The sequence below is a fragment of the Antechinus flavipes genome, chromosome 4, assembly GCF_016432865.1.
Source record: "Antechinus flavipes isolate AdamAnt ecotype Samford, QLD, Australia chromosome 4, AdamAnt_v2, whole genome shotgun sequence".
Taxonomy (NCBI): domain Eukaryota; kingdom Metazoa; phylum Chordata; class Mammalia; order Dasyuromorphia; family Dasyuridae; genus Antechinus; species Antechinus flavipes.
The window spans coordinates 375,599,018-375,624,381 of NC_067401.1; the positions used below are offsets into that span (position 1 = coordinate 375,599,018).

The 25,364-nt window shown below is 34.6% G+C and overlaps 1 protein-coding gene across 1 annotated transcript in view; it reads right to left on the minus strand.

The window, feature by feature from the left end:
* Positions 1–255: 255 nt before the first annotated feature.
* TRAF5 (TNF receptor associated factor 5) overlaps positions 256–25,364 on the minus strand; it is a 52,364-nt gene continuing 27,255 nt past the window's right edge. Inside the window, exons 2-11 of the mRNA XM_051998441.1 lie at positions 19,075–19,299; positions 18,472–18,529; positions 15,560–15,661; positions 12,430–12,594; positions 11,523–11,600; positions 10,073–10,147; positions 7,587–7,679; positions 5,900–6,040; positions 4,316–4,484; positions 256–3,403 (exon numbers count right to left, since the gene is read on the minus strand). Of these exons, the coding sequence (XP_051854401.1) occupies positions 2,826–3,403; positions 4,316–4,484; positions 5,900–6,040; positions 7,587–7,679; positions 10,073–10,147; positions 11,523–11,600; positions 12,430–12,594; positions 15,560–15,661; positions 18,472–18,529; positions 19,075–19,298 (1,683 nt within the window). The 5' untranslated portion in view covers position 19,299 and the 3' untranslated portion in view covers positions 256–2,825. The remainder of the gene's footprint in view (positions 3,404–4,315; positions 4,485–5,899; positions 6,041–7,586; positions 7,680–10,072; positions 10,148–11,522; positions 11,601–12,429; positions 12,595–15,559; positions 15,662–18,471; positions 18,530–19,074; positions 19,300–25,364) is intronic.

The window sequence follows — 25,364 nt, forward strand, 5'->3', positions numbered from 1 at the left end:
ATGAATGACAATACCTTGTGGTTTTAGAATATGTATCTATTTCCTTGAATTATTTAATTTCTGTCTCAGTTTTCCTCATCTATAAAATGAACTTGTTAAACTAGATGATCTCTGAGATTGCCTTTAACCCTACATATTTGATTTCTATGAATTTTAGTGAAGCCAAACTGTAAATACATTTAAAAAATATTACTAATTTAAAACTTTAAAGTAAAATTCAATGGAGGAATAAAAATGAACGTCTCAATGGAGTCATCTTTTTAAAAGCACAGTTTACTTTTAATTTGTCAACAAATATGATAAATTTTCTAACAATTTTAAAAATACCTTATTTTAATACTGATTAATGGCAGTTTGAACCAATAAACAAATCAGTCCAAAATTAGACTTTTTATATGTAATTTGATGAAAAGAGCTTTTTGCCAAACACTTAAGTTTTTTACTTTACACTGAACTCATGATAAACATGTTTTCATGACCCCTCAGAACAGACAACTGTGGTTTAAAAAATGTGACCAAAGAAAAAAACAACACTGAAAAATCATCATAAATAATATTAGCCACCTGGGCTTAATATGAATTAAAAAATAATAAAATACTTTCAAAGTCTGTCTAAGAGCATTTGTTCACATTATAAATCCACAAAACACAACACAATTCACCAGAAGTTACACAGGGATTCTTCAGTCAAAGGCTGCTGTTTCCATATGTTTTTATAAATAGTTTGACCCTTCTAAAAACCGCTTCACAACTCTTTTCAACATCTTAATGTTTTACAGGAAGTGACTATGGTTTCCATCAGTCGTCCACAGTTGGCATTTTTTAAAGTTGATACTGTAGTTATTATTTTGTAGGCCATTATTATCTTGACACCATTGAGCTATTTACCTTCTAATATGAAGAAAGTATCTTTTGCATACAAAAGTGTCCTTTGCAGGCATTTGTAAAAACAGACATTTTAAAACAATATAAGAAAATATGGCATATAACAAGGCTACAGGGGATATTGTAGTCAAGCAAAGTGTCATTCTTTGGCAGAAGAATAAATACTCTTTCCACTATATCTAAATCTGTATTCACTCTTAAGACACACATGTGCATGAGAACTTTAATCCTTTCTATTCTCTACAAAGTTTGTCAGTAAATAATTAAGGATGGTGCAAATAAGTTTTATGCGTTCCTATTATGTCCATTTTCACATAATAACTGACATTTATAAACATTTCAAAATGTGCCAAACACCTGATATATATTATTTCCTCTTCCTAACAAGCCCATGAGGTAGGTTCTATAGGTACTATCCCCATTTTGCAAATGAGGAAACTGAAGCTCATAAAGCTTAAATGATTTGACCACGGTCACATAGCTAATAAGTGATAGAATTTGGATTTGAACCCAGATTTTCCTGACTTGAGTCAGTACAATATCCATAATACCACTTTTGAATTCCAGTCTTCTCAAAAACCATCACTTTTTGAAATCAGTATTTGATAGGTGTACTATTTTAAAAATCACTGTCAATGCCCAAATGAAACTGATTTTTTTCATTTTTTTTTGGCTGAGGCAATTGGGGTTAAGTGATTTGCCTAGGGTCACATAAGTGTCTGAGGCTGGATTTGAACTCAGGTCTTTCTGACTTCAGGGCTGGTGCTCTATCCAATGTGCCATCTAGCTGCCCAAGATTTTTCATTTTAAAGCCCCTTTGAAATCTTCTCATTCTATTTTTTTCAACAATACTCAAATGGATCTATGATCATATCTAATGAGGCACTCAATCCATCCATGCCTTAATATCCTGTGATACTCCTGTCCGTCTGTACCCAAAAATTCACAACAAAAAATCTACTCAATATATGCTAGAGATATCCCTAGCTTTCTTTTAATGTTATGAAGATACCAATAGAGCACATGAACTGCCCAGTCACTAATTATCCGTGGCTTCTGCTACATGACTACACCATCATTATCTTTACTCTTTTCATTATACAAAATTCTCCCCTCTTCCCAAGTAATTCTTTTTCAGAGTGTTTCTCATTATATTAACCTTAATTCTTAATTTCCAACTAAAGGTAATCATAAAATTCTTCTCCTTTTGGGCTAAATATTAGCTGGACAGATTTTATCATCCTATTTTTGTTCCTTTCAGCATCTTTTTTACTCTATCCTGGGAAGGAAGGGGAAATATTCCACCCATTTACCTTTGTTTCAGTAGGCTTATTCTACTATGCTTATAGATTACTGAAGAGCTTCATAAAAATTTTAATAAAGCTCAAGTAATCAAGAGGTTTATCACGTTGTCCCACAGGATCTAGTTCTAGTTGGATATCAAACCCGTAGTAAAATCACTCATTTACAAAATAATAATTTGTCATAAAAGGCATTTCCTCAGTTGCAAAGTCAGATCTACAAACATATTTTTATCTTATAGTCATCATTAGCAACATCATCAACAAACATAATAAGAAGCACCTTTATGGGTGCTTTGTGGGTGGGACAAAAGGTCCTGCCCTCAAGGAACCCACAATCTAATTGAAGAGAAAAGTATATACATCAACTACAAATATATACATATATATATATATATGAAAAAGAATAAAGTGAGTGTTCTGACAATCAAAATAGAACATACATTCAGCCTATTGATAAGAAAAGACAGACTAGAATTTTAGCATTTTTATCTAGCTTTAAAGTATTGAGAGAATAAAAACCTAAACACATCTTAGAAATACATTGAATTTCACTTCACTCTGGCAATTAAGTCTGGCCTTCACTATTGTGAAGCCAAGAGCTTCTCTCATCAAAACAGCAGTGAATCTGTGTACTTTTTACAGGTCCTCAAGGTCAGACAAATCTACCACCACTTTCATAAATAATGTATCTTCTTTGATGTAGGTATTCTTGCTGTTCTCCAGAGTGGAATGGGCCACAAAGCGAGGACAGCCAGATGCAATGTTCATCTCTCCATCAGGCCTTTTAAAGCTACTGCTATTGGGGTCAGCCTTGAAAATCTCTGTAATGTGGTTCTTTTTCCCACTCTGGTCCAAAAGCATCATGGTAACCCTCTGCTTGAAAGGCCACTGCAACAATGAGTCGAATTCCCCTTTCATCACCACGAAATACAATGATAAATGTGTCCCTTTCCCTGATCCATCCCCATTCAAGTAAGCTCTTGCACAAAGTCGGTAGCCACAGCGACTGGTATAGAAAGGCTGGCTGAATATGGATACTGTGCGGCCTTCAGTTGCTTCTCTTTTTTTCATCCTGTAATCTGTCACCTTCCATATCAATTTGCCATTATAACAAGTACCCTCTAACATTTTGAATCGCTCTTCATTTTTATTCAGTTGGGCTTTATGAACATTAATGTGGACATCGTGTCTGTTAGTTTGGTCTTCCAAAGTGACTACAAAGAGAAAAGAGGGCCAAATTTCTCTTTAGACAAAGCTGACATTAGAATTCATCCAAAATGTAGTTATTTGATCCTGAAATCTAACACAACAAACATGAACACTGTATACTAAAGACCACAAATGGATAATTTAGGCTCAGTTATTTTTCAGTGACTTTTGCCAAACTTGTTATTAAAAAATAGTAAACAAAACCAAAACAGAAATACAAACCTCTGCTTATCTTCTGTGCTACAGAAAGCTGGGGATTGAGAGGATTGTACTCAAGACCCAATTAGCACAGCATGAGTAGGGCAAGTGCCCAAAATTTTGTACAAAGAACCCAAAGCAACCATTTTTGGTATCTTTTATATAAGCACTTGCCACCCACTATACCTCACTTTATTCCCTCACTTCTGACTCCCATTTCTTCATCCCTTGGCCTTCTCTAGACCTAAGGAGGCTAATTATATGATTTTATTTTTTAGAACATTTGTCAGTTTCTGAACATCAGATGCAATACATGTTATATATTTTACTTCTAATCATAGCTGGAGATCGTAGTTTTCAATTTATCTTATCTGCATTTTTATTTTTGTTTTCATATAATAACAATTACCACTTATAAAGTGTTTTAAGATTTGCAATGTGCTTTATATATATTATTATTTCATTTGATCCTCACGGTTACCTTAGGAAGCAGGTGCTACTCTTAACCCTATTTTACATTTAAGGAAACTGAGGCTGAAAGAAGTTAATCCTGGGATTACATACCTAATCTGAGATAAGATTCAGATATGCATTTTTCCAATTCTACATCTGGAACTCTTATCTATTCTGCCACTTAATTGCCTCTGTTTCATAAATTTACAGTAATTTGGCTCTCATTTCCAAAACAACCAAGAGCAATAAATAAAACTTCAACATACCCAATCTCTGGTCATAGGTTTCCAGCAGAGTGATCTTCTCCTTTATAGTATCAATTGTATTCATCAAGGGTCTTAGATGAAATTTGTTTTGCTGCTGGTTAGCCACTTCTAATAATTCCCTTACTTGTGTTTCCAACCAAGCAGATTTATCAATGTGACTGGCAAGAACCTTCAAGTGTAATAAGGTTCACAATATTTGAAAGAGAAAGAGAGAGAATTTCAGCCAATATTCCATTTCCCTGAATAAGTTTACTGCCATCATCTAAAGTCTTCAAAAGTATTTGTTTCTATATCTATATGTAGGTAGGTAGACAATAGATAATACATAGTTAGACAATAGAAATATTCCCATTTGTAGAAAAGGAAATTTGGAGCAAAGATTAAATTGCTTTCTCATGGGATAAAAACTAGCAAATGTTTGAGCTTGAACTCAAATCTTACACCATTTTCATTATACCATATACCTTCTATCTAGTAGATAAGATAAATTTAGTTTTATATGTTTTGTTTAATCTTCAAAAATACTCAATATCTTGTAATGATAAATAAGACATTAATAATTCATTGATATTCATCATTTCCAAAGTAATCTTCACCCTTCCTTCCCCACTCCCTACTTCCACTTCCCCGCTAACAATGCTAAGAACAGAAACTAAGACAAATGGATCACAATATTTAGAATTAAAGATACTTTGGAGATAGTATGGAAATACATGCATGCTAGAGCTAGCTCTATCTGTTAGCTCTAAAAATAAATCATGATTTTTGTCTTCTTGATTTTCTAGATTTAAGAAAGTCTAAACAATGCAGGTTAAACATAAAAGTGTATGTGATTACTTAAAATTTTTTTTCAGAAAGCCCTGTTGTTAAACATTTACTAATACACCTCTCTATTTTTTTTTTTTTTTTTTTTTTTGAGAGGGAAGGTTATTTTACACCTCTATATTTCTATAAATGTGCTCGAGCTCAGCTGGAGTATAGTTAAAAAATTCAGGGAATGAAGTCATCACCAGACTCAAAGCTTGGGGATTTATTAATTAATAATAGTAATTTGCACTTATACTTAAGATTTGCAAAGTGCTTCCCATTTGCTCTCATTTCATTTAAGCCTCACAATATATATAGTCCAAATTCTTTAATTTAAAGATGAAGAAACCAAAACTTAAGTGTTCCCTTTCTTGTCTATTCAGACATATTATCATCATCATCTATATCCCATAGAAGTGATCCTTTCTGCCTGAGACTACATTTGTAGTCTAATATGTAAACCAAGTATAATCTTTTGAAATATCATATATCTTACCATGATACTTTCACTATATATTGGAAGTACATTAATAATTTATTGATATTTGTAAATTTCAATGTCATTTTAGTTTTACTTTAGGGATTTTGGAAAGACTATAGCATTTTCTTTCCAAAGGAATTTTTACTTTATTGACCACACAATATAAAATTACATATTCTTACAGCAACGCTAAGATCAAAATAATATTATTGGTCCAAAAAAATCATAATTGTTACTACCATACTATGTAGGCAAATGAGAGGAAAAAATTGATGTTGGATGGATGGTATTCTCACCTGGGTACTTGCCAGCAAGTTACCATTTTTGCCAAACAGCTGTACAAACTGCCTAAACTCCTTTTCAAATTTCTTTACAGTTTCACTTAACTGCTGAATTTTACTTTCTTTTAGTTCTAAGTTCTTGTGCAAGTCAGAAATCTAATAAAAGAAATTAAAAGAGAAAAAATAAAGCCATTTAAAATACACAATTAAAATAAAATTTACATTATTTAGAGAGGGAAAAGCAGTTTTGTAGTAAGGTTCCCTAAAAATCTATGAGCTCAAAAAATTTTTTTTATCAGCTTTTAAAAAAATTTCAACACTAGAAGTAATGACTATTACTTAAAAAATTATAATACTGGGGGCAGCCAGGTGGCACAGTAGATAGAGCACCAGCCCTGCAGTCGGGTGGACTTAAATTCAAATTCAACCTCAGTCACTTGACACTTTCTAGTTGGGTAACCTGGATGAGTCAACTAATGCTAATTGCCTCACCAAAAAAAAGAAAAAGATTTATAAGACTGGCACCAAGTTTACTCATTCAAACCCATGTGTTTGGGGAATAACTATTATATAAAATTGCTACATTAGATGCTATATAGAATACACAGTCCTAGTCCTCAAGAATATTCATAATATTGATAAGGGAGACAAGGCATACGACAATAATAATACTTTACATTTGTATGGCCTTGTGTTTTACAAGCACATTCAAATTAAATCTCATTTCATCTTCCCAATCTTGTAAAATAGAATATTATTTGTTACCTTCATATAAGTGATAGAGACTTGGAGAGTTTAAATTATGTCTAACTGCATACAAGTAGTTGGGGATGAATCTATATCTTGAAAACAGACTTTTAAATTAAAAATCCAGTGGTTTTTCTACTATTCCACAGAGCATACAAGCAGTCAGAAAACAGTAAGCAGCACATATTGCCATATTATCAAAAGTTTGTTTTTAATCAGTTGTTTGTAGCTTGACTTAATTAGCCCACATGTAATTCTGTGGGGATTTACACGGCTGATTTGAGACTGTATCAGATAGTAAGACAAAGCTTACACAAGATGGAAAAATTCTATTCCCTTCCTGCAAATAGAGAAGGGCTTGGTCGTGTTCTTGATTTTGGAAGATGAAACCCTGTGGCTTCAGAAACAGAACTAAATCTGGCTAATCATGTCATGTATGGGTCCAGCTATAGAATACTAAAACCTAAAAAACAAATAATCTGCAAATTTCAGTCCTGTAGCTGTATTTGCTGGCAATGTTAGTATTGGTTAGTTATTCCTGGCATTTACATAGTGCCATAAGGTTTGCAAAGCATTATATATAGGTTATCGCATTTGATCCTTGCAGCATGATTGTGAGATCCGTGCTGTTTTTATTTCAGTTTTACAAAATAGGGAAATTAAGGCATAGAAGAGGAATATGATTTGTCTACAGTCATAGAGCTGAATCAGAACTTGAAATCAAGTCTTCCTGTCTTCTCCAGGGCTCTTATTCATTGGTAAGATTTACCCATGCTATCTCTGTTGATTCATAATATTTAAGGATGACATGATAGAAAAAGCATTTGTCAAATATGAACAATTACTTCACAGAAAAACACCTGTTTCCAATTAGTTTATTATTGATGTCTAATAAAATGAATATTTAGGGTTTTTGAAGAGAAAAGTAAATTCTATTTAGTTTTTTAAAATTTACCTGTTCTTCTAATCTGGAATTCTTTTCTAAAACCAGGAGCATATGTTCTCTTAAAGCAGAATTTTCATGTTCCTTAAGATTTATTCTTTTTTCCTTAGGAGTAAAAATAAAGGAAAAGACAAGCAGTCAAAAAGCATATCTCAGAAATGGGAAAATAAAGACATTTTTCATTAAGTATAGCTCACTTCTAGAGTTTTTATATTCACTTGCTTTAAAGCAGGGTTCCCTCCCAGTTCCAGGATTACATGACAATATGAAAAACAAATTTGAAACTTTCTGAAAAATGGGGTATGTCTTCACTACTTTAATAAAGATATAGCTGCTAGTCTTCCAAATAATAATCACATGGATTCACAAGTATTGTCGAATCATCCAATTGGGATCAGAGGAAAAAGAGAAAAGTCCTAGTAATTTCATAACTTTCTGCCGAGAGGATCTACAGCATCTGTTAATAGACGTTGTAACAACAAAGAATGTCTCAGGACTTGTAAAAAAAAAAAAAAAAGATCATTACCTACTTCTGCTAGTTTACATGACTCTAAATGTGACTAAAATCTAAAAAGAATTGCCAAAGATTATAAAATCTTGTTAAATACAACAATTGTACTCGTAGTTTTAATCACTGCTGCTCAGTGAAGGCAGGGGATGCAAAACAGAAGAAATGGGACAAAAAGCCATTGAAATACCCAGATGTTCATAGGAAATAAAAAATAAAAATAGAAAAGGAGTCGGGGTAAAATGAATGGTTTCAAATATCCATTTATAGATGCATGCAGCTCAGGCAACAAGCAAGATGAACTATGGGTTCCAATGTAAAGTAGCAATTTGATCTCATAGATATCAGTAAAACTCTGCAAGATGAGAACCATTACTGTAATGCAGATGTGAATGGATATAGCACATTCAAAAGAAAAAAGATAGTTGCAAGACAATATAAAAAGCTTTGTCTGCTAAAGAGGTAACTTGTAAAGAGATCCAAGAATCAAAGAAGGAAAACATGGTGGAGCTCATACATTTGTAGGTCATTGGAAATATATATAGAAGCAGTTTTATTGTCTGAATATGATGTAGACCACCTGAGCTTCAGAAAGAGGAAGTAGATGAGTTTAGCAAACAAATCACCAATTGTTGTTCATTAATTAAAGTCATGTTCAACTCTTCATGATTCCTTATGGGATTTTCTTGGCAAAGATACTAGAGTGGTTTGCCATTTCCTTCTCTTGTGGAAAGGCAAACAAGTTAAAGTCGTGCCCAGAGTCACACACATAGTGAGTGTCTGAAGAGGAATTTGGCCCAAGTTTATACCTTTTAACCACTGAATTTGAATTCAGGTCCTCCTTTATCTAGACTCAATGCTTTATCCACTGAACTATCTAGCTGCCTCAGTTATCCAGATATCTGCTACTTCTCTCCAAAATGCAACAGACAATAGCCTCTTGATTTGTCTTAATGATGATTTTCTTTAACAGGTAGAGGAATTAACAAGGGGGGATGCCATTCTATATCTGATTCTCATCAACAGGAAGAAAACTGATCTGGTGGAGGAGAAATAAATTTGTTCTTTTTGTCTGCAGAAGAGCAAAATAGGAACAATGGGAAGAAGTTGCAAAGAAGTGTAAGGAAAAACTTCCTATTACTTCCAATTATTCAAAAGGAAGTACGAGTTACCCCTCATTAGCTGTCTTGAAGCCAATGTCAGGTTACCATTTGTTACATGTCATATTTAGTAAGAACTCTTTTTAGTTTATGAATTGAACTAAATAGTTACTGAAGTGTCTTACAACTTTGAAGTTCTGTAAATCTAGCATACTATGTGACAATCTCAGAAGATAATATTAGGTTTTCCAAAGGGGAAGATAAAAAGGTCTGTTTATTAATGATATGTTTAATTAAAAATTCTTCCTTTTCCTTGAGGTTACATGCCTTTTGTACAACACATTCATTTTGTCATTATCTCCAAAAATTTCTCATCTACTTGGTGGATTAGATCCTTTAAATTTGTAGAACTAAGGCCCTAGACAATCTTCTTTTGTTAACTAGCTAATGGGTGCATAAAGAATACATCCTAATTTAAATTTCAGCCCAAGTTAATTGTAGTAAGTAGAAGCCTTAACTATCAGGGCCTAAAGCTGAAGACTAGTGTCTACATTTCAGTAATTCTTGATCTTTGTGTGATCTGACAAATTATTATTATTTATTTGACTTTGTAAAAAATTATTTCAGGAAAAATTATATTGCACACATGGGAATCGGTTTATTATAAGAAACTCAAGAAATTCCAGAAACACTGGAAGAGTTGGAGTCAAAACTATGAATGACTATTGCTACTCTATTCCTCAAACTGTAGGACTTTATTCTGGACCCTAAATGAAAACCTCAGTTTTTAGGTGGCTTGTAAAAATACCATCAAGGACTGTGAAATAAAATGCACAATAGTGGAGGGGGGAAGGGAGAGCCAAATTAAAAAAAACCAATAATTTCCAAACCTTCACAGGACAGCCATAATGTTTATAAGGGCATTCTTGTTCCACCTCAGGACACACAGTAATATGCTCATCAACCTGTGAATATGAACAGTGCCAAGCTATAATACAATCCTGAATCAACTACAATTTGTCGATCTACAAGCATTTATTAAATTACTATGCGTAAAGCTCTATGACCTGTGCTGAGAATATAAAAAGCAAAACCAGTCCCTGCCCTCAAGGAGCTTTCATTTTAATTGGGAATATACACAGGGGCACACCATTCTTGGTTAATTATTTCTATTCAACAAACAGAAAGAAAAGATACAACATAAACACAAGTAGATAAATATAAATTGATTCAAGGGGGCCTAGACTACTAACAAGTAGAGTGGTATCTAATTGTCACCAGGCCTGTACCAGCTGGTAGAACCTACATGAGCTACTGATGCCGCCTTTGAGAATTCAATGCCATTATGAGTAGAACATGGCCATACGTATAACAAAATATAGTATATGTTTAAGTGTCCTACAAGTATTGTAGATTTCCAAGGAGATCACTTTGCAATATGGGAGAATTTAAATGGAATACATAAGATTTGAATGAGGTCCTGAATGAGGGGTTGAATTTTTGGTTAGCATTGGGGGAAGGAGAGTTTATATAGGGTGATGGAGATAAAGGCACCAATCAATCAATCACTCAATCAGTTAAGCACTAAATACTAGACGCTATATTAGACAGTGAAATCATTCTAGGCAAGGAAAATGCCATGAATAAATGTCCAGAAGTGAGAAAATTCAAGGATTTTAGGGAATGGATACAATTGGAGGATACAGGTTTTCTGAGACTCATATTATCAAAATAAATATTCTTTTAGCGATATTTCATGTCCAAGCAACAAGGTCAGAAGAACCAAGATTTCTGGTCACTCATGTCATCAGAGAGATGTATGGCAGGATAAGGAGGTGAATCAGACAGTGTACCTGACAGGTTCTTACACACAATGACAAGAAGTACTGAGGAAGGCATTTGCACCATGAGTCAATTACCATGGAAGACTGATGGGACTACAAAGACAAAATTTCCAGCAAATGTGATGGTATAAATGGGTCACAACAATGGAGGAAGCACCCACCACATTGAAAAGATCATAGATCCATAGAAAAAAAATGCAAGGAAGGACCCTATAATCTACAAGTTAGGGAGGAAAAGATTGAAGTAGGTAGGGAGAAAAGCAAGAGACAGGTGTGTCTGGAGGAGTGATGAGATGAAAAACTGGTGCTTAAGGCCTGCACAGATAAGGCTATGATGAAAAAAAGAGAACACTTAGAAATGGAGAAAGTAGAAAAAGCAGTAAATCAGGCAGACAGTCCTAAAAATTACCTTAGTTCTCTAGTATTATCAAATCTATAATCCTGAAAACTACTAAAATTTTTTAGTCATTTTACTCAAACGGCTTATTTACAGTACCTTAGTTCTTGGAATAATCTGTAAACAGTTATTGGGACAAGATACAGGATATTCTGGGCAAAATTTTTCCTTGTGATTCTGAAAAAGATAACAGATAATGAAAATAAAATAAAATATGTAAGGGTTGTTTTGTTTTTAGTATGGATTAGAAAGAAAGGTATCACTGTGTGTGGATATTTATCAACTGTCTATTTTTTTTCTTTAGTGGAAATTTTTGGAAACCAGAGAGTATATTCTACGATCTCTTCTGAACAGTAAAGGTTCTTAAATAAAAAATAACAACCAATATAATATTTTATACTTTTGCTAAATCTTAAACCAACATTGATATAAAACAGGAAAAGGAATGCTTCCAAATACTTTACCTTTTTAAAATTAGATTTATTGGCTCAATGATGGACAGCACAATGCTACAAGGTTATATTTGACTTTAGGAGATGGTTAAGTCAGGGTTTCCATTGTGGCAGGTGATATAGTTCTCAGATATATTGCCATAGTGACACAGAAGAACATGTAAATGATGATGTTTTTGAGAGCTAATCTAAAAAAAACCACGCATTTCTCTGGCTATTTATTAGCTAAAATCTTATATAATGTGTTCAAAAATTTCAACAGCTCATTACTATTTATGTCACACTGCCCATAACCACAGACATATGTCTCTATTTCTTAAGTGAATCTGAGCATCATGATACACATTTATCCAAAGAAGCAATATTCTTTTGGTAACGGAACAAGTTGAGGAGTGTATATTAGATGTCTTTCTATATTTGAAAATTTTTGATTCTGCAAACCAGCTATATAACCCACAGCACAGTATATTTTTAAAGCTAAAGCTTTTGCCTTGGTAATGTATTCTTTGTAGAGTAACTATTCAAGTACAGTCATTCAAATAATTTAGACTTACCTGTAAATTCATCACCACTATATCTTTTTTGCAGTATGGACATGTTTCCTTTCGAAACTGACAATGTAAACCCAAGTGATCTTTCAAATCTTTTCGAAGGACTCTTTCTTGACAGCATTCATTAGAACATTGCACAGATTGAAATAAACACTGTAGGAGGTGATCCTAAAACACATATTAATATAGCTGTATTGTCAATTAATTAACAGACTAGAGAGAGGACACAATGATTATCCTTTCAGGGAATGGGGAAAAGCCCTAACAATATCAGAACAGCAATATTTAAACATTTAGCAATTTTCAACATTATTAAATCCTCATAACAATCCTGTAAAAAGGGTACTATTTTTACTCCCATTTTACAGTTGAGTAAACTGAGACAGATTAAATGACTTGACTAAGGTCACACAGTTAGCATTTGAGTCTGGATTTGCACTCAGTTCTTTTCACTCCAGGCCTGGTTCTCTATACATTGTGCTACCTACTGCCTCTAGTTCTGGAGACACATGGGAAATATTAACAATGTGATAAATGTAGTATATGCTGCCACTGTATTTGGTCCTAGTGCCTTCTGATTTTCCCATTTTTAAGCTGCAAACTGTTTTAAGCTGCAAGAGATATTTTTCATAATTAAATATAGGATAAGAGTTCTAGACCAAATAAGGGATGAAGACAATCACAGAAGATAAAATGGACAGTTTTATCATATTAGATTTGAAAAGTTTTTATTGTCGTTCTCACTCTTTATGACCCCATTTGGGGTTTCCTTTGTAATTATACTGATGCAGTTTGCCATTTCTTTTTCCAGCTCATTTTACAGAAGAAGCTGAGGTAAACAGGTTTAAGTGACTTGCCCCGAATCACATAGGTAGTAATTAACTATAGTAGGATTTGAACTCTGGAAGATGTCTTCCTGACTCAGCACTGTATTCACTACACCCTCTAGCTGAAAAGTTTTTTTTAAAACATATTTTTAAAATGCAATTAAAATTAGATAGGAATATAGGAAGCTGATTCAAATTTAAGGACAAAGGCCATCCCTCAACAGATAAATGAGCTATGAAAAGCAAATGATCACAAGCCATATGAAAAAATGCTTTAAATTACTAATAAGAGAAATGCAAATTAAAACAACTCAAAGCTTTTGCCTGATATCCTTCAAATTGGCAATGACAAAAAATGAAAAATGATAATTGCGAGAAAGCAAACTCAGTATTAGATTGCTGGTGGAGCTATGAACCAGCAATTCTGAAGAGTATTTTGGAAATATACTCATTATAATACATATCCTTTAATCTAATAATACCACTACTAGGCATGTACCTCAAAAGAGATCAAGGGCAAAAGGAAAGGCTTCATATGTTAAAAAATGTTGTTAAACAGCATTTTTTTTTGTTGTAGCAAAGAAATGGAAATAAAGGGAGAACCTATCAAACGGGGAACCTTATTGTACCTTTAGAGATGACAAAAGGGATGAATTTAGAGAAACCTAGGAAGACTTGTAGGAAAAAAACAGTAAAGTGAATGAAACCTGGAGAACAATTTATACAGGTGAATACCATGATGCAATTTGAAAGATTAGAAATTAATAGATGTTCTAACCACAAGAGACCCAAGAGAAAGCCCACTTTCCTCCTTTTGGCAGAAGTGATAGACTAGAGGTACAGAGTGAGACAGATTTTCAGACATGTGTATATTCATTTACTTTTTTTTTTTTTTTTTTGCTAAAATTTATTACAAGACATGGTATTTTTTGTGAGGAAGGAGAAATGGGAAGGAAATGAGTGTGATGCTAAAGAAAAGGACATCAATGAAATATTCTTTAAAGCACAGAAGAGAACAAAAGGAAATTCTGAGGGGCACATAAGTTGGGTAGCTTAGGAACAATGTGTTGAATTTGTTACATATTTTTTAAAAAGATATGTAATAGAAATTGGCAATTATATATAAAAAGTATTTCAAAGAGAAAAATGAGAACAGAGATGAAGGACTGGGGAAACTGGAAAGGGGGAGAGGAGGCTGGGATGAGGACAAAGAACATTTAGGATGATAAAATATAAAGACCTGAGGTTGTGATAAGATAGAAAACTCTCAGAGTTCTGTATCATGGAAACGGAAACTTGTGGGTGAATATGAGATCAAGAATAGGATGCACCATCCCACGTGTGTAGCTTGTTTTTATTCTATATTGCCTGTTCCCCCTCTCTCCACCCTTACCTCTGATAATAAGCTGGGAAATAAATCCTCAGAAGATTCAGTCAGACAAAAAGAGGAAAAGAGAATAAAAGACAAACAGTTCCTATTATTCTAAAGTTAATTAAATTGACAAAAGAACATCTTTTTATCATAGGCTCCAGATTACCTAGTTAAAGCCTTATAAATTAAATAAGAGCTGGATTATGGTTTTGGTGGATGATGGCTTAGTTATCACTGCCCTGGAGTCAGGAAAACTCATCTTCCTGAGTTCAAATCTGGCCTTAGACACTTACAAATTGTGTGACCCTAGGCAAGTCACTTAACTCTGCCTCAGTTTTCCCATCTGTAAGGAAATGGCAAACCACTTCAGTATCTCTGCCAAGAAACTCCGAATAAAATGATCAAAAGTCAGAAGTGACTGAAATCGACTGAATGAGAACAACAACAGAATTAAGAATGAATCTTGTAAATAAATGAAACGTGTGAAAGATATGTTTCTGAGGGAAAAAAAATTCAACAACCTCCTAGAAGTTTGCTGAAATTAGGGACATTAACAATCTTACTCATTTACTCTGTGGATGTACCCGGTATAAACCTGCCAAAATAAAATCATTACATCTTCAGTTTCAGGTTTCTATTTAACAGAACATTTCTTCAGCTAAAAGAAAAAGTGAAATTGAATGAAAGCTTGAAGTGAAACCTTTGAAGAGAAACCCATTGTGGTCCTTCTTTACATAAGCAACCCCCATCCCACAGTGAATGCAGTTTCCTCCATTTATGCAAATCCTTCCCTTACAGTGGCCTTTCTTTAATGAACATCCTGACTCTCTCAGGCTTCGAGAGTATTATTTCCTAACTCACAGGAAAACCAATGACTCTGTGAGCCCAAAATGATTTTAATGATGGAATCTTCATGTGAGAATCTCAGACCCACCTGGTATCGCCCCAGAATCATCTTGACAGCACATCGGGGAGCATTTTTGCAAAAAACCTGTAAGTTGAGCACTTCTCGTTTGCAGCAATTATCTTTAAAGACCTGAAAGAAAAGCACTGTCTTGTCACAAACACACACGTCAAAGCCAATGGAGACAACAGTTTGGCCACAAGACACACTTCAAAGAAGGAGGGGTATTTGCTAAATCCATAGATGGAAACTTCCAGGCAGAAGCTTGAAAATTTCTTGTACAGGAACGTTCTTTCCTTGAAAGGAAAAATCTGACTCATCACAAAACTGAAAAAAGGCTGTCATAGACCCACAGCTCTGACGGAGCATTTATTGCAGAAGTTGGGTAACTCTATGCAGTGATCTGTTACTTGGAGAACCTAGTTGCGAACTTGACCTTAAACTCTCATAGGAGGTGGGGCTGTGGGCGAGGTGATACTTCCGGCCTTAAAAGAGACAATTACTTTCTCACAAATATTAGTATTTTAATTAGTGTTTAGTTACTGGCTCTGGACAACACAAAGACTTCAAGAAAGCTATTTTGGTGGGACAGAGTTAGTAAGTCTTTTAGTCATCTAAATCCATTCCTCTGTTCAGCACTTAAGTTCTTCAGAGTTCTCCCAGATTAACTATGCTGCCTAAAAAATCGGCACCCCCTCAGAACTCATGTACTTTGTTTACACTATATTAATTTTCTGTGTTGCTATTCAGTGTTCTTTCATAAGGCTAACTACATTTCTTTACTACCTCCACACAAAGTTCAGTACAAAGCTTCTTGAACGTTGCAAAGACCAGTCTTCCTCCATATTTGTAGTCCACTAGGAATTTTTTCAGATCCAAGATGAAACCATTTTTAGTTTAGTTTAGTAATATTCTCATTTCTCCCCAAAGCCACATGCTCTAATTCCTCCTAAAAAAGAGTTTAGGAGGCCACTCTGCCCATGCTTTCCCAAGAACTGCTTTTATACAACAGGGGAAAGGATATCTATTGTAAGATTTGGAAGGGTCACTAAAAAGCATTGAGAAACACTGAACTCAGCCAAATGCGGTCCCAACAGATGGCAAGATGAAATTTCAGAATATATACACCAAATTATACCTGCAAAATTAGCTGAATTTGGAATAAAGTCAATGCAATTATTGTACATAGGAATAGTAACAGGGAAAAGAATGTCAGGAGAAATCTGGAAATCATGTAATTACAAACACATACACACAGACACACACAGACACACACAGACACACACACACACACACTTCTGGCCAAGCATAGCATAATATATAGGGCAATCAAAACAGAACAAGACCCAGAAAACTGGATTCTAGATCAAGTTCTACCATATTTAGTGACTGGGTGTCTTTGGGCCAGTTACTTAGTCCCTAGGATTTGTAAAAATGAAGGAATTGGATGAAATAAGTTTCAAGATAATATCCATCTCTAAAACTTGGTGGAGATACCTTGATTCTATGCTCTGTGAATTTTCCCTAGATTATGTTATCTATATTTCTAAATATTACAGTTATTTTACTGACCATCAAAGACAGTCACTTTCAATCTGATGGGTAGAAGGAATAAGATCCTGGATGGGTGGGGCCGTTGTAATAAGGGATACAGGCACAGATTATGTTGTGCTAGGATGATTATGAAGGGGTTATATGGAATATAAATACATATTAGATTAGAGGGAGAATAATTGTAAAAGAATATTATATATGAAATCATATAATAGAGATTAGGTTCACAACATGGAGCAACCATGACAGAGACCCCCATCACAGGAAATAGATTTTGCTATTTTATTACATGAATAGCACATGGGCTCAAATAAATCATGACTAAGCAAGGCAGAGTCATTGGGGATTGAGCAATTTGCTTTTGGGGGGTGGGACAGAACTTTTATAGCTCAGGGGAGATGGAAGAGGGGACAGCATCTAGGGAGTGAGGAAAGGAACCAAGAAGGAGTTTAATAACTCAGAAGGAGGAGGAGGAAATAAAAGGTGGGATCTAGGAAATGACAAGATTGTGTATTGAGATGTTGAGATTGTCTTAAAGATAATCTAGGAAAACTAAGTTCCCATCAAGATTGTCTCAAAGGTTAGAGTACTAACCAGAGACTTGGCTTCCCATAATTCTTTAATTCTTTGCTCATCAAGACACTTTGAGAAAACTGACTTATTATGATTAATAAAGAAACAGGATGGGCTCATTTTAGCAATTCCTGAGAATAAGCTAGGTTAGGGTTCATATTAGTTAGAGTCATTTGAATTAACCACCTTATTTTAAAGAAAACAGCATTGGTACTCAAGGAAGTGAAGTGTTCTATTCATGGTTACACAGATAATAAATAGCTGACTCAAACACAAGTCTTTTGACTCCATATAACATCACCAATACAATAAAATAGGGATGATTATACCATGTGTAGTGTCATGACTTCACTGTATTGGGCTGGTGTGGGTAGGGGAGGTATTTTGACTATATTGCTTTCCTCTACCTATTTTTGATAGCAATAATAGAATTTCCATCTCCAGAAAAATAACAATAATGAAACTGTGTACATGAGTTTTTGTGTGTGGACAGAGGGGGCACAGAACTTGAGTGTATATGTGACAATTTAGTGTATTCAGTGAATTGCAGTATATCTTGGAGCTCTGACCTGTTGTTAAGAGTTGAGGGAGCTGACTCACTTGAAAGAAATAAGAACAGAAACTCAAAGGAGCTTTGAGTTTTGTTTCCCAATCTTTTGTCTCAAACTCTAAACCACATATTATCTAGCTTAGAAAAGACACTGGCTAACTTTTGTAAAACTTTGTATAAAAGTGAGACTAAGACAATCAATCAATAAACATTTATTAAGTGCCTGCTATGTGCCAGGCACTGTACTAAGTGCTGACCTGCTTACCTCCTGGGGTTTGATAATCTCCTTGTCTACAGGACAGATGGACACTGCATTTAATTCTCTAGAATAAAAAAAAAAAGCTAATAGTATTTACCTTCCTAACAGATAAATGCTGATATCCCAAACATATAAGCATCATCTGAATTACCCCACTTCTAACTCTGAAGGGTATTACAATTTAGTCCCCAGAATCCATAAGGAGAGGAAATCTATCAAAATCTAGTCCAAGAAGAGAATTGGTAACCTAAAGCTAATGGCTTGCTCTTTTCAGGTTACAGGCCATCCTTATCATAGTTTCGTACTTTGAGTACAGAAAGGAAAATACTGGGGAACAAGCACTTTTGTCTGATATACTCCATTTCTGACCAACCCTCCATATGAATTTGCACTTTGTGTATTAAAGGAAGAACTAGTTTAAGAAACAAAATATATGCAAAAAGATTCAAAAATATAAAAATACTTAAGTCCCCACAGAAATATCCTGGAAAAGTCCCCCTTTTTTGTTTCAGAAAACTCTGAATGCTGATAAATATCTATGGCTGATGTTTGGATGCAAGAAACACCTTCCTGACTGTATTTGATTGTGATTGACCAACTTCTCCCTACCTCAAAGACAGAATACAGTTCTCACAGAATCGATGTCCACAGCCAGTCTGATGTGGGTTGTGAAGGACAGAATGGCACTTTGCACATTTATAACGTTCTTCTAATTGTTCCACAAATCTGTACTCCATGTTAGGTTCAAAGTCCAAGGATATGTAGTTACTGGAATTCTGGGGAAGGAAGTTGTTGGAGGCACTCCCCTGATCTTCAGAGTTTGAGGATGCCATGCTGAGGGAGAAAAAAACAAATACATGTCAACATCAAAAGAAATCTAGTCATTTTTTTCAGTTTATTTATAGAAACTATTTATCTTTTTTCATTAGGGTCTCTTTGTACATCAAACTATTTAAAAATCATGAGACTAGAGAATATTAATCACCTTAATAAGGATAGCAGACATTAGTTAAATAAATGAACTAAGAGATAAAGACTAAAATTATCACCCCCAGCAACAGGAAACATGGTAGGTTACACATGGAAGAGCACTGTCACGTGCAGGGCCCCTTTCACTGGTTACTCCATCTACAATGAACACCCTAACTTCAAAACACAGTCTGCAAGAACAGAGACAAAAATAAACTTGCTAAATTTAAAGAAGGTTAAGTTTTTCAGGTTACCCAATCTTAAGATGCTAATTTGTTCTGTTCTTCCTTGAAGAGATACAGCTTGGTGAGCACCTGTATCACAAGTACTATTTTTGTCCCAAATTTTCAGATGAAGAAACTGAGGCAGAAGGATGAAATGACTTGCCCAAAATCACACAGCTAGTATTTAATTAAGTCAGATTGGAATGCAGGTCTTTTTCACTTTAAGTCCAGCATGTAAACAAGCAGACTTGAGGTAAAATGTAGGATCTCATAATATTCTATCAAATAAATAATCAAATGTATTATAAGGAGATGATTTATAGAAATGGTTCATATTTGTACATTGACAATACTTTTGTTGTGTTATTTTGTTGTTGTTGTTCAGTTGAACAAAGAATTGAATTCTTTGTGACCCCCAAACATGCTAGACCCTTTTATCTTCCACTAATTCTCAAAATCTGTCCAAGTTTGTATTCTGTTTTCCATTATGCTATCTATCCATCTTATTCTGTCATCCCCTTTTTATTTTGCCTTCAATTTTTCCTAACATCAAGGTTTTTTCCAGGGAGTCCCATCTTTACATTATGTGGCCAAAGTACTTATTTTCATCTTTGATAAATGCAGTTAATTTCTTTAAATATTAACTGATTTGATCTCCTTGTTGTCCAAGGGACTCCCAAAAGTCTTCTCCTAGCATCATAATTCAAAAGCTTCAATTTTGCAGTTGCTCAGCTTTCCATATAATCCAAGTCTCACAGCCTTATATTGCTTTAGGAAAACCCATAGCTTTGACTCTATGGACCTTTATTGGCGAGGTGTTGGTTCTGCTAGTATGCTGTCCAGATTTATCTTAGTTTCTTCTAAGAAGCAAGGATCTTTTAATTTCATAATAAAATCTGACACTGATTTCAGTTCTTCTTCTAAGTACCAGGAAATGACAGGACTAATTGCAAAGATCTTGGTTTGTTGATATTAAGTTTCCAGCCAGATTTTATACTCTTCTCTTTCACCGTCATTTAGAAACATCTTAATTCCTCTTTATGTTTTGCCATTAGAGTGATGTTGTCTGCTTATCTGAGATTCTTGATATTTCTCCTGATGACCTTAATTCCAGCTTTTGATTCATCCAGTCTGGCATTTTGCATGAAAAACTCTGCATATAAATTAAATCAATAAGATGACAACATACAGCCTTGTTGTACTACTCTTTCTTCTTCAGCTAAAATCCATTAACTTATTATCATCATAGTTGTGCAACTTGGCCATGTAATACTTTAAAAAAGCTTCTCTGAGTGTGGATGACTCATTTGAGCAAATGTTGTAGGAATATTCTCTTCCTCGACCACAAAGTAAAATGTGAACTGAAGTGATAAGATCATGCGTTCCATCTCTGTCTTTCTCTCACACATACATAAATATCTCCTGCATACTCCATTAATAGCTATGCTAATTCAATACAAAGGCATGTGCATGTGCATATAGAAATGTACATTATTCACTTTTAATTATTCTTTCTCACCAAGAAGATTAGGCACAAATAAATCTGAAAATGTGAATGAATGAATATAGCATTTATTAAGCTCTTAAATTTACAAGGCATGTAAATGTTCATAAAGAAATGTACATTATTCACTTTTAATTATTCTTTCTAGCCAAAAAGATTAGGCACAAATAAATCTGAAAATGAATGAATGAATGAACGAATATATCATTTATTAAGCTCTTAAATTTACAAGTCACTGTACTGAGCACTGGGGACAAAAATGGAAAAAATGGTCTCTTCCCTCAAGGAGCTCACATTCTAAAGAAAGAAACAATACATATGGAAGATTTCCCCTGCAAATGAAATAGTTTTTCCATCTTCCTCTGCTCAAATGTTTCCAATGGCTCCCCATAATATGTCAAGTAATAGCTACGCATTCAAGAAACCTCCACAATCAGGGACCATTTTATTTTTTCATATATATCATCTTAGTTCCTTTTATTTTTTTTATTTTTCAATGAAATGGCCTACTTTTTGCCACCCAAAATTAAATGAGATCATGATTTGTTCATATCATAAGACTAAAGTGTTCTTTTTTTCTTTCATTTGTTAAAAAGTTCATTTCAAATGCCACCACTTCAAAAACTTTTCTTCATCCCTAAGTGAAGTTTGAAAACAAAGTACTTAGTTTTGTGCCTCTTCTATATAATTATTTATACATCTTATCCCTGTACACTATAAGCTCCACGAGAGAAAGCACAGTATTTAAACTTAATATCTGATGCAGTCTCTGTTTCTTTTCCAAAAGAATACATATGCATGCATGTATATGAATGTACTATAATGTAATATAATGTATATATAATGTATATAAACTGCAGACTATCAGAATCTCTCTAATTCTGATTAGAATCAGGCAGAGCTGATCTTCTGGAATATAGGCATTTCTTGGTAGCCAAGTGGCTCAATGGAAAGGCATTGGCCCTAGAAGCAGGACTCAGAATCCAGCCTCAGACACTTGTTTGGCTCAGCTTCCTCCACTGTAAAATGCACTTACCTTGCAGGATCGCTAAAAGGATCAAATGAAATCATAATTGTAAAGTGCTTAACAGTGTCTGGCATACAGTCCATATTTAATAATGCTTATTTTCTTGTTTTATCTTTTGGACTGGACTGAAAGCTATGATCAATGAGTCGACGGAGGCAAATTAGAACATGTTTCCTGAAACTATTCTTTATGGGAATATGTAAGTGAGAGAGAATGGAGCCTAGTCTTGTTCTTACAAATCCTAGATGGGACTAGCAGAATATCATTCCTAGCCCCTAGCACCTAGTACTCTTCATGCAATAGACATTTAAAGCACTTTCTGGATTCAGATGAATTGTTAAAACAGGAACATATACACAACTTCTTACTAGCACTATCTGTCAGCATTTGAAACTCAAGATCCCTCTATGAAGGAGGAGTGAAGGGCTCTGGTGGCTGCTCATCAGAAAGAGTCAGATCAGTAAATATTCATTTATTAAGCACCAATTACATGCAGGGATACAAAGAAAGAAAAAAAGACAGTTCCTGCCCTCAGTGAACTTCCAATCTAATGGGAGAGACAACAAGCAAATAAATACAAGCTATGTGGAGGAAATCATAGGATCTCAGCAGTGGGAGGGATTTCTCTGTGTATTGCTTCTGGAACCTATATCCACATGTTCATTCTTTAAATACTTCAAGACAACTATCATGTCCCTGTGGTCTGTTTTTCTCCAGATTAGAGGCCTTTAGTTCCTTCAAATGATTCTCATAAGGCCTGCTCCAGAGGCCTTTCATCATATTGGTCATCCAACTCTGGATACTTTATCTTTGTCCTTCTTAAAATATGGCACCCAAAACAAAACATAAGCCTACAAATGGGGTATAACTGGGTTAGGTAATAGTGGTACCATTCACCTCCCTAAGGTCTATTTCTCTCTTAATACAACATAAAACTATACTGATATTTTTGGCTGCTACAACAATGAGAAAAGAGATCTGTTTCCAAATCCCAACTGCCATTTTCTAGTTATGATACTTTGGAAAGGCAGTCAACCTTCCCTTTGAAAAAAAATTGAATAGAAACCACTTCCTATCATGCAGAACTGTTGTGAGGGGAGCATTTTGTAAACCTTCAAGTACTTTATTGCAGCAAGTTATTATTATTACTCTAGATCATGAGTTCTTACCTAGGATCTGTGAACTTGTTTTTAAACACTCTTCTAAGATACTTAAATTTCTTCTGTAATATCATATCTTTTATTCACCTAAAAACATTATTCTGAGAAAGGAGCCAGACTACTAGGAGGGACCATGACACATATACAAAAATGTTAAAAATTTATAATCTTTACTAGATAATCCAGAACAAAGATAAATCCCATAATAGATCATTGAATCTTACTGAACACAATGGACATCATGGTACCATGAAAGTCAGTTTAGTTCCTTCAAATAATTCTCATATGGTTTGCTCCAGAGGCCTTTCATCATGTTGGTCACCCAATTCTGGATACTTTATATGGAAAAATGATTTTTGGGAGTTGAAATCTAGCATGCGAAACTTAGTTGCTATAATTTAGGTAAGTCACTTAACCTTAGAGGCTTTCATTTCTTTTTTGGTTAAAAGAGGGTATTGGTCTAGATAATCTTTAAGGTCCCTTCCAACTCTAAAGCTATGATCCTATAACTATATTACATTATGAGGGGAATACCTCTCCTTCTTTCCCAGAGATAGAGTTCCCATGGATATGAAATACTTCACATAATGCCAGATTTTTTTCATTGTATTAAGTGGTTTTACCAAATTATTTTTCTTGGCTTCCTCTTTTTCTTTAAAAAAAAAAAGTTATAAGGAAGGATCTATATCACTCTCTGATAGAGGAGTGAAGGAAAATTAATCTAGGCAAGATAAAAACAAAAGATAATGATAATCTAGTCCTTAAAAAAAAGGAAAAATTATTATGTTAAATACTTGGGGAATACAAAGACAATATAACCCAATGCAAATTAATATGCTCAAAGCTTTGTTAGCATGTATTATTGGTTTCAAGGAGTTCACTTGCTTGTACTAGTTACAAAGACCTGTCCCTTGTATTATGTCTTCTCCTAAGAATCCACACCCAAAGGTAACTGATGTGTACTTTGGGTTTATACATTCAACAACAGATTAGCACCTAAGAAATCTCCCTGCCTGGGGAAGGGAGAGTCTGTGGTTAAGAATAGGGCACTGTGGTTTTTAAAAAAGGCAAACCTGGAAATCCCCTACCAACCAGCACCACCAAGAATACTCCTACAAGAGTGTTCCCATGAAACTGGAATAAGAAAATTGCTTCACTTTTTTAGCCTCCTCTCAGCTGCTGGAACAGATGAATCAATCACTCAGCAAGCATCAGATGCCTACTAAGTGCCTGGTACTAGACTAGGTGCTGGGAAAGTATCTAGCATCTGCCAGGAATAGGTGGCTGCTAGCATGTATAAAGTTACTACCAAGCTGCAAACAGATATATGTGCCCAGGTGCAACCAATTCCTCTAATATTTACCCAGACCCATATACCTAACGGGCACATAATATGCTGCCGGACCATTCTAGGCACTGGGGGAGAAAGAAAATGTTTAGAGAATTATTTTTTAACCTCACAGAGCTTACAATGATGCTATAGAGGGACATAATCAGCATTCAGACTACATGCAATATGAATTGCCATGAACAATTAGAAATTTATAACCATGGATGAGGGAAATGGAGAAGGATTTGGAAATACTCTTTCAGACAAAAGAGAGTTGGAATTCCAAGGACTCAAATTCTATAGTGGGAAATCATCCCAGAAGGAGGAAGCTCTGAAGAATGAAATTCTGAAACACAAAGAGAAACAACCATTATAAGGAAAAAGAAGGGGTGGGTGGGGACAGGATGTCTAAAAATCATGAATGCCCAGGGAACTTACAGACCAACTTCTACAAAAAATGGAAAAAAGGTTAGATAAAAGAGAATGAACACAACAGGCAATACCATTCTTTAAGACTATTATAAATACCAAATGAACTACAAAGGACATATGAAGAAAGATGCTATCTGTCCGCAGAGAAAACTGATAAATCAATGTACAGAACATTTTACATACACACATATTTGCGTCTAATGATAGCTTTCTGGGGAAGGGGAAGGGGAAGGGGAAGGGAGGAGATGGGCAA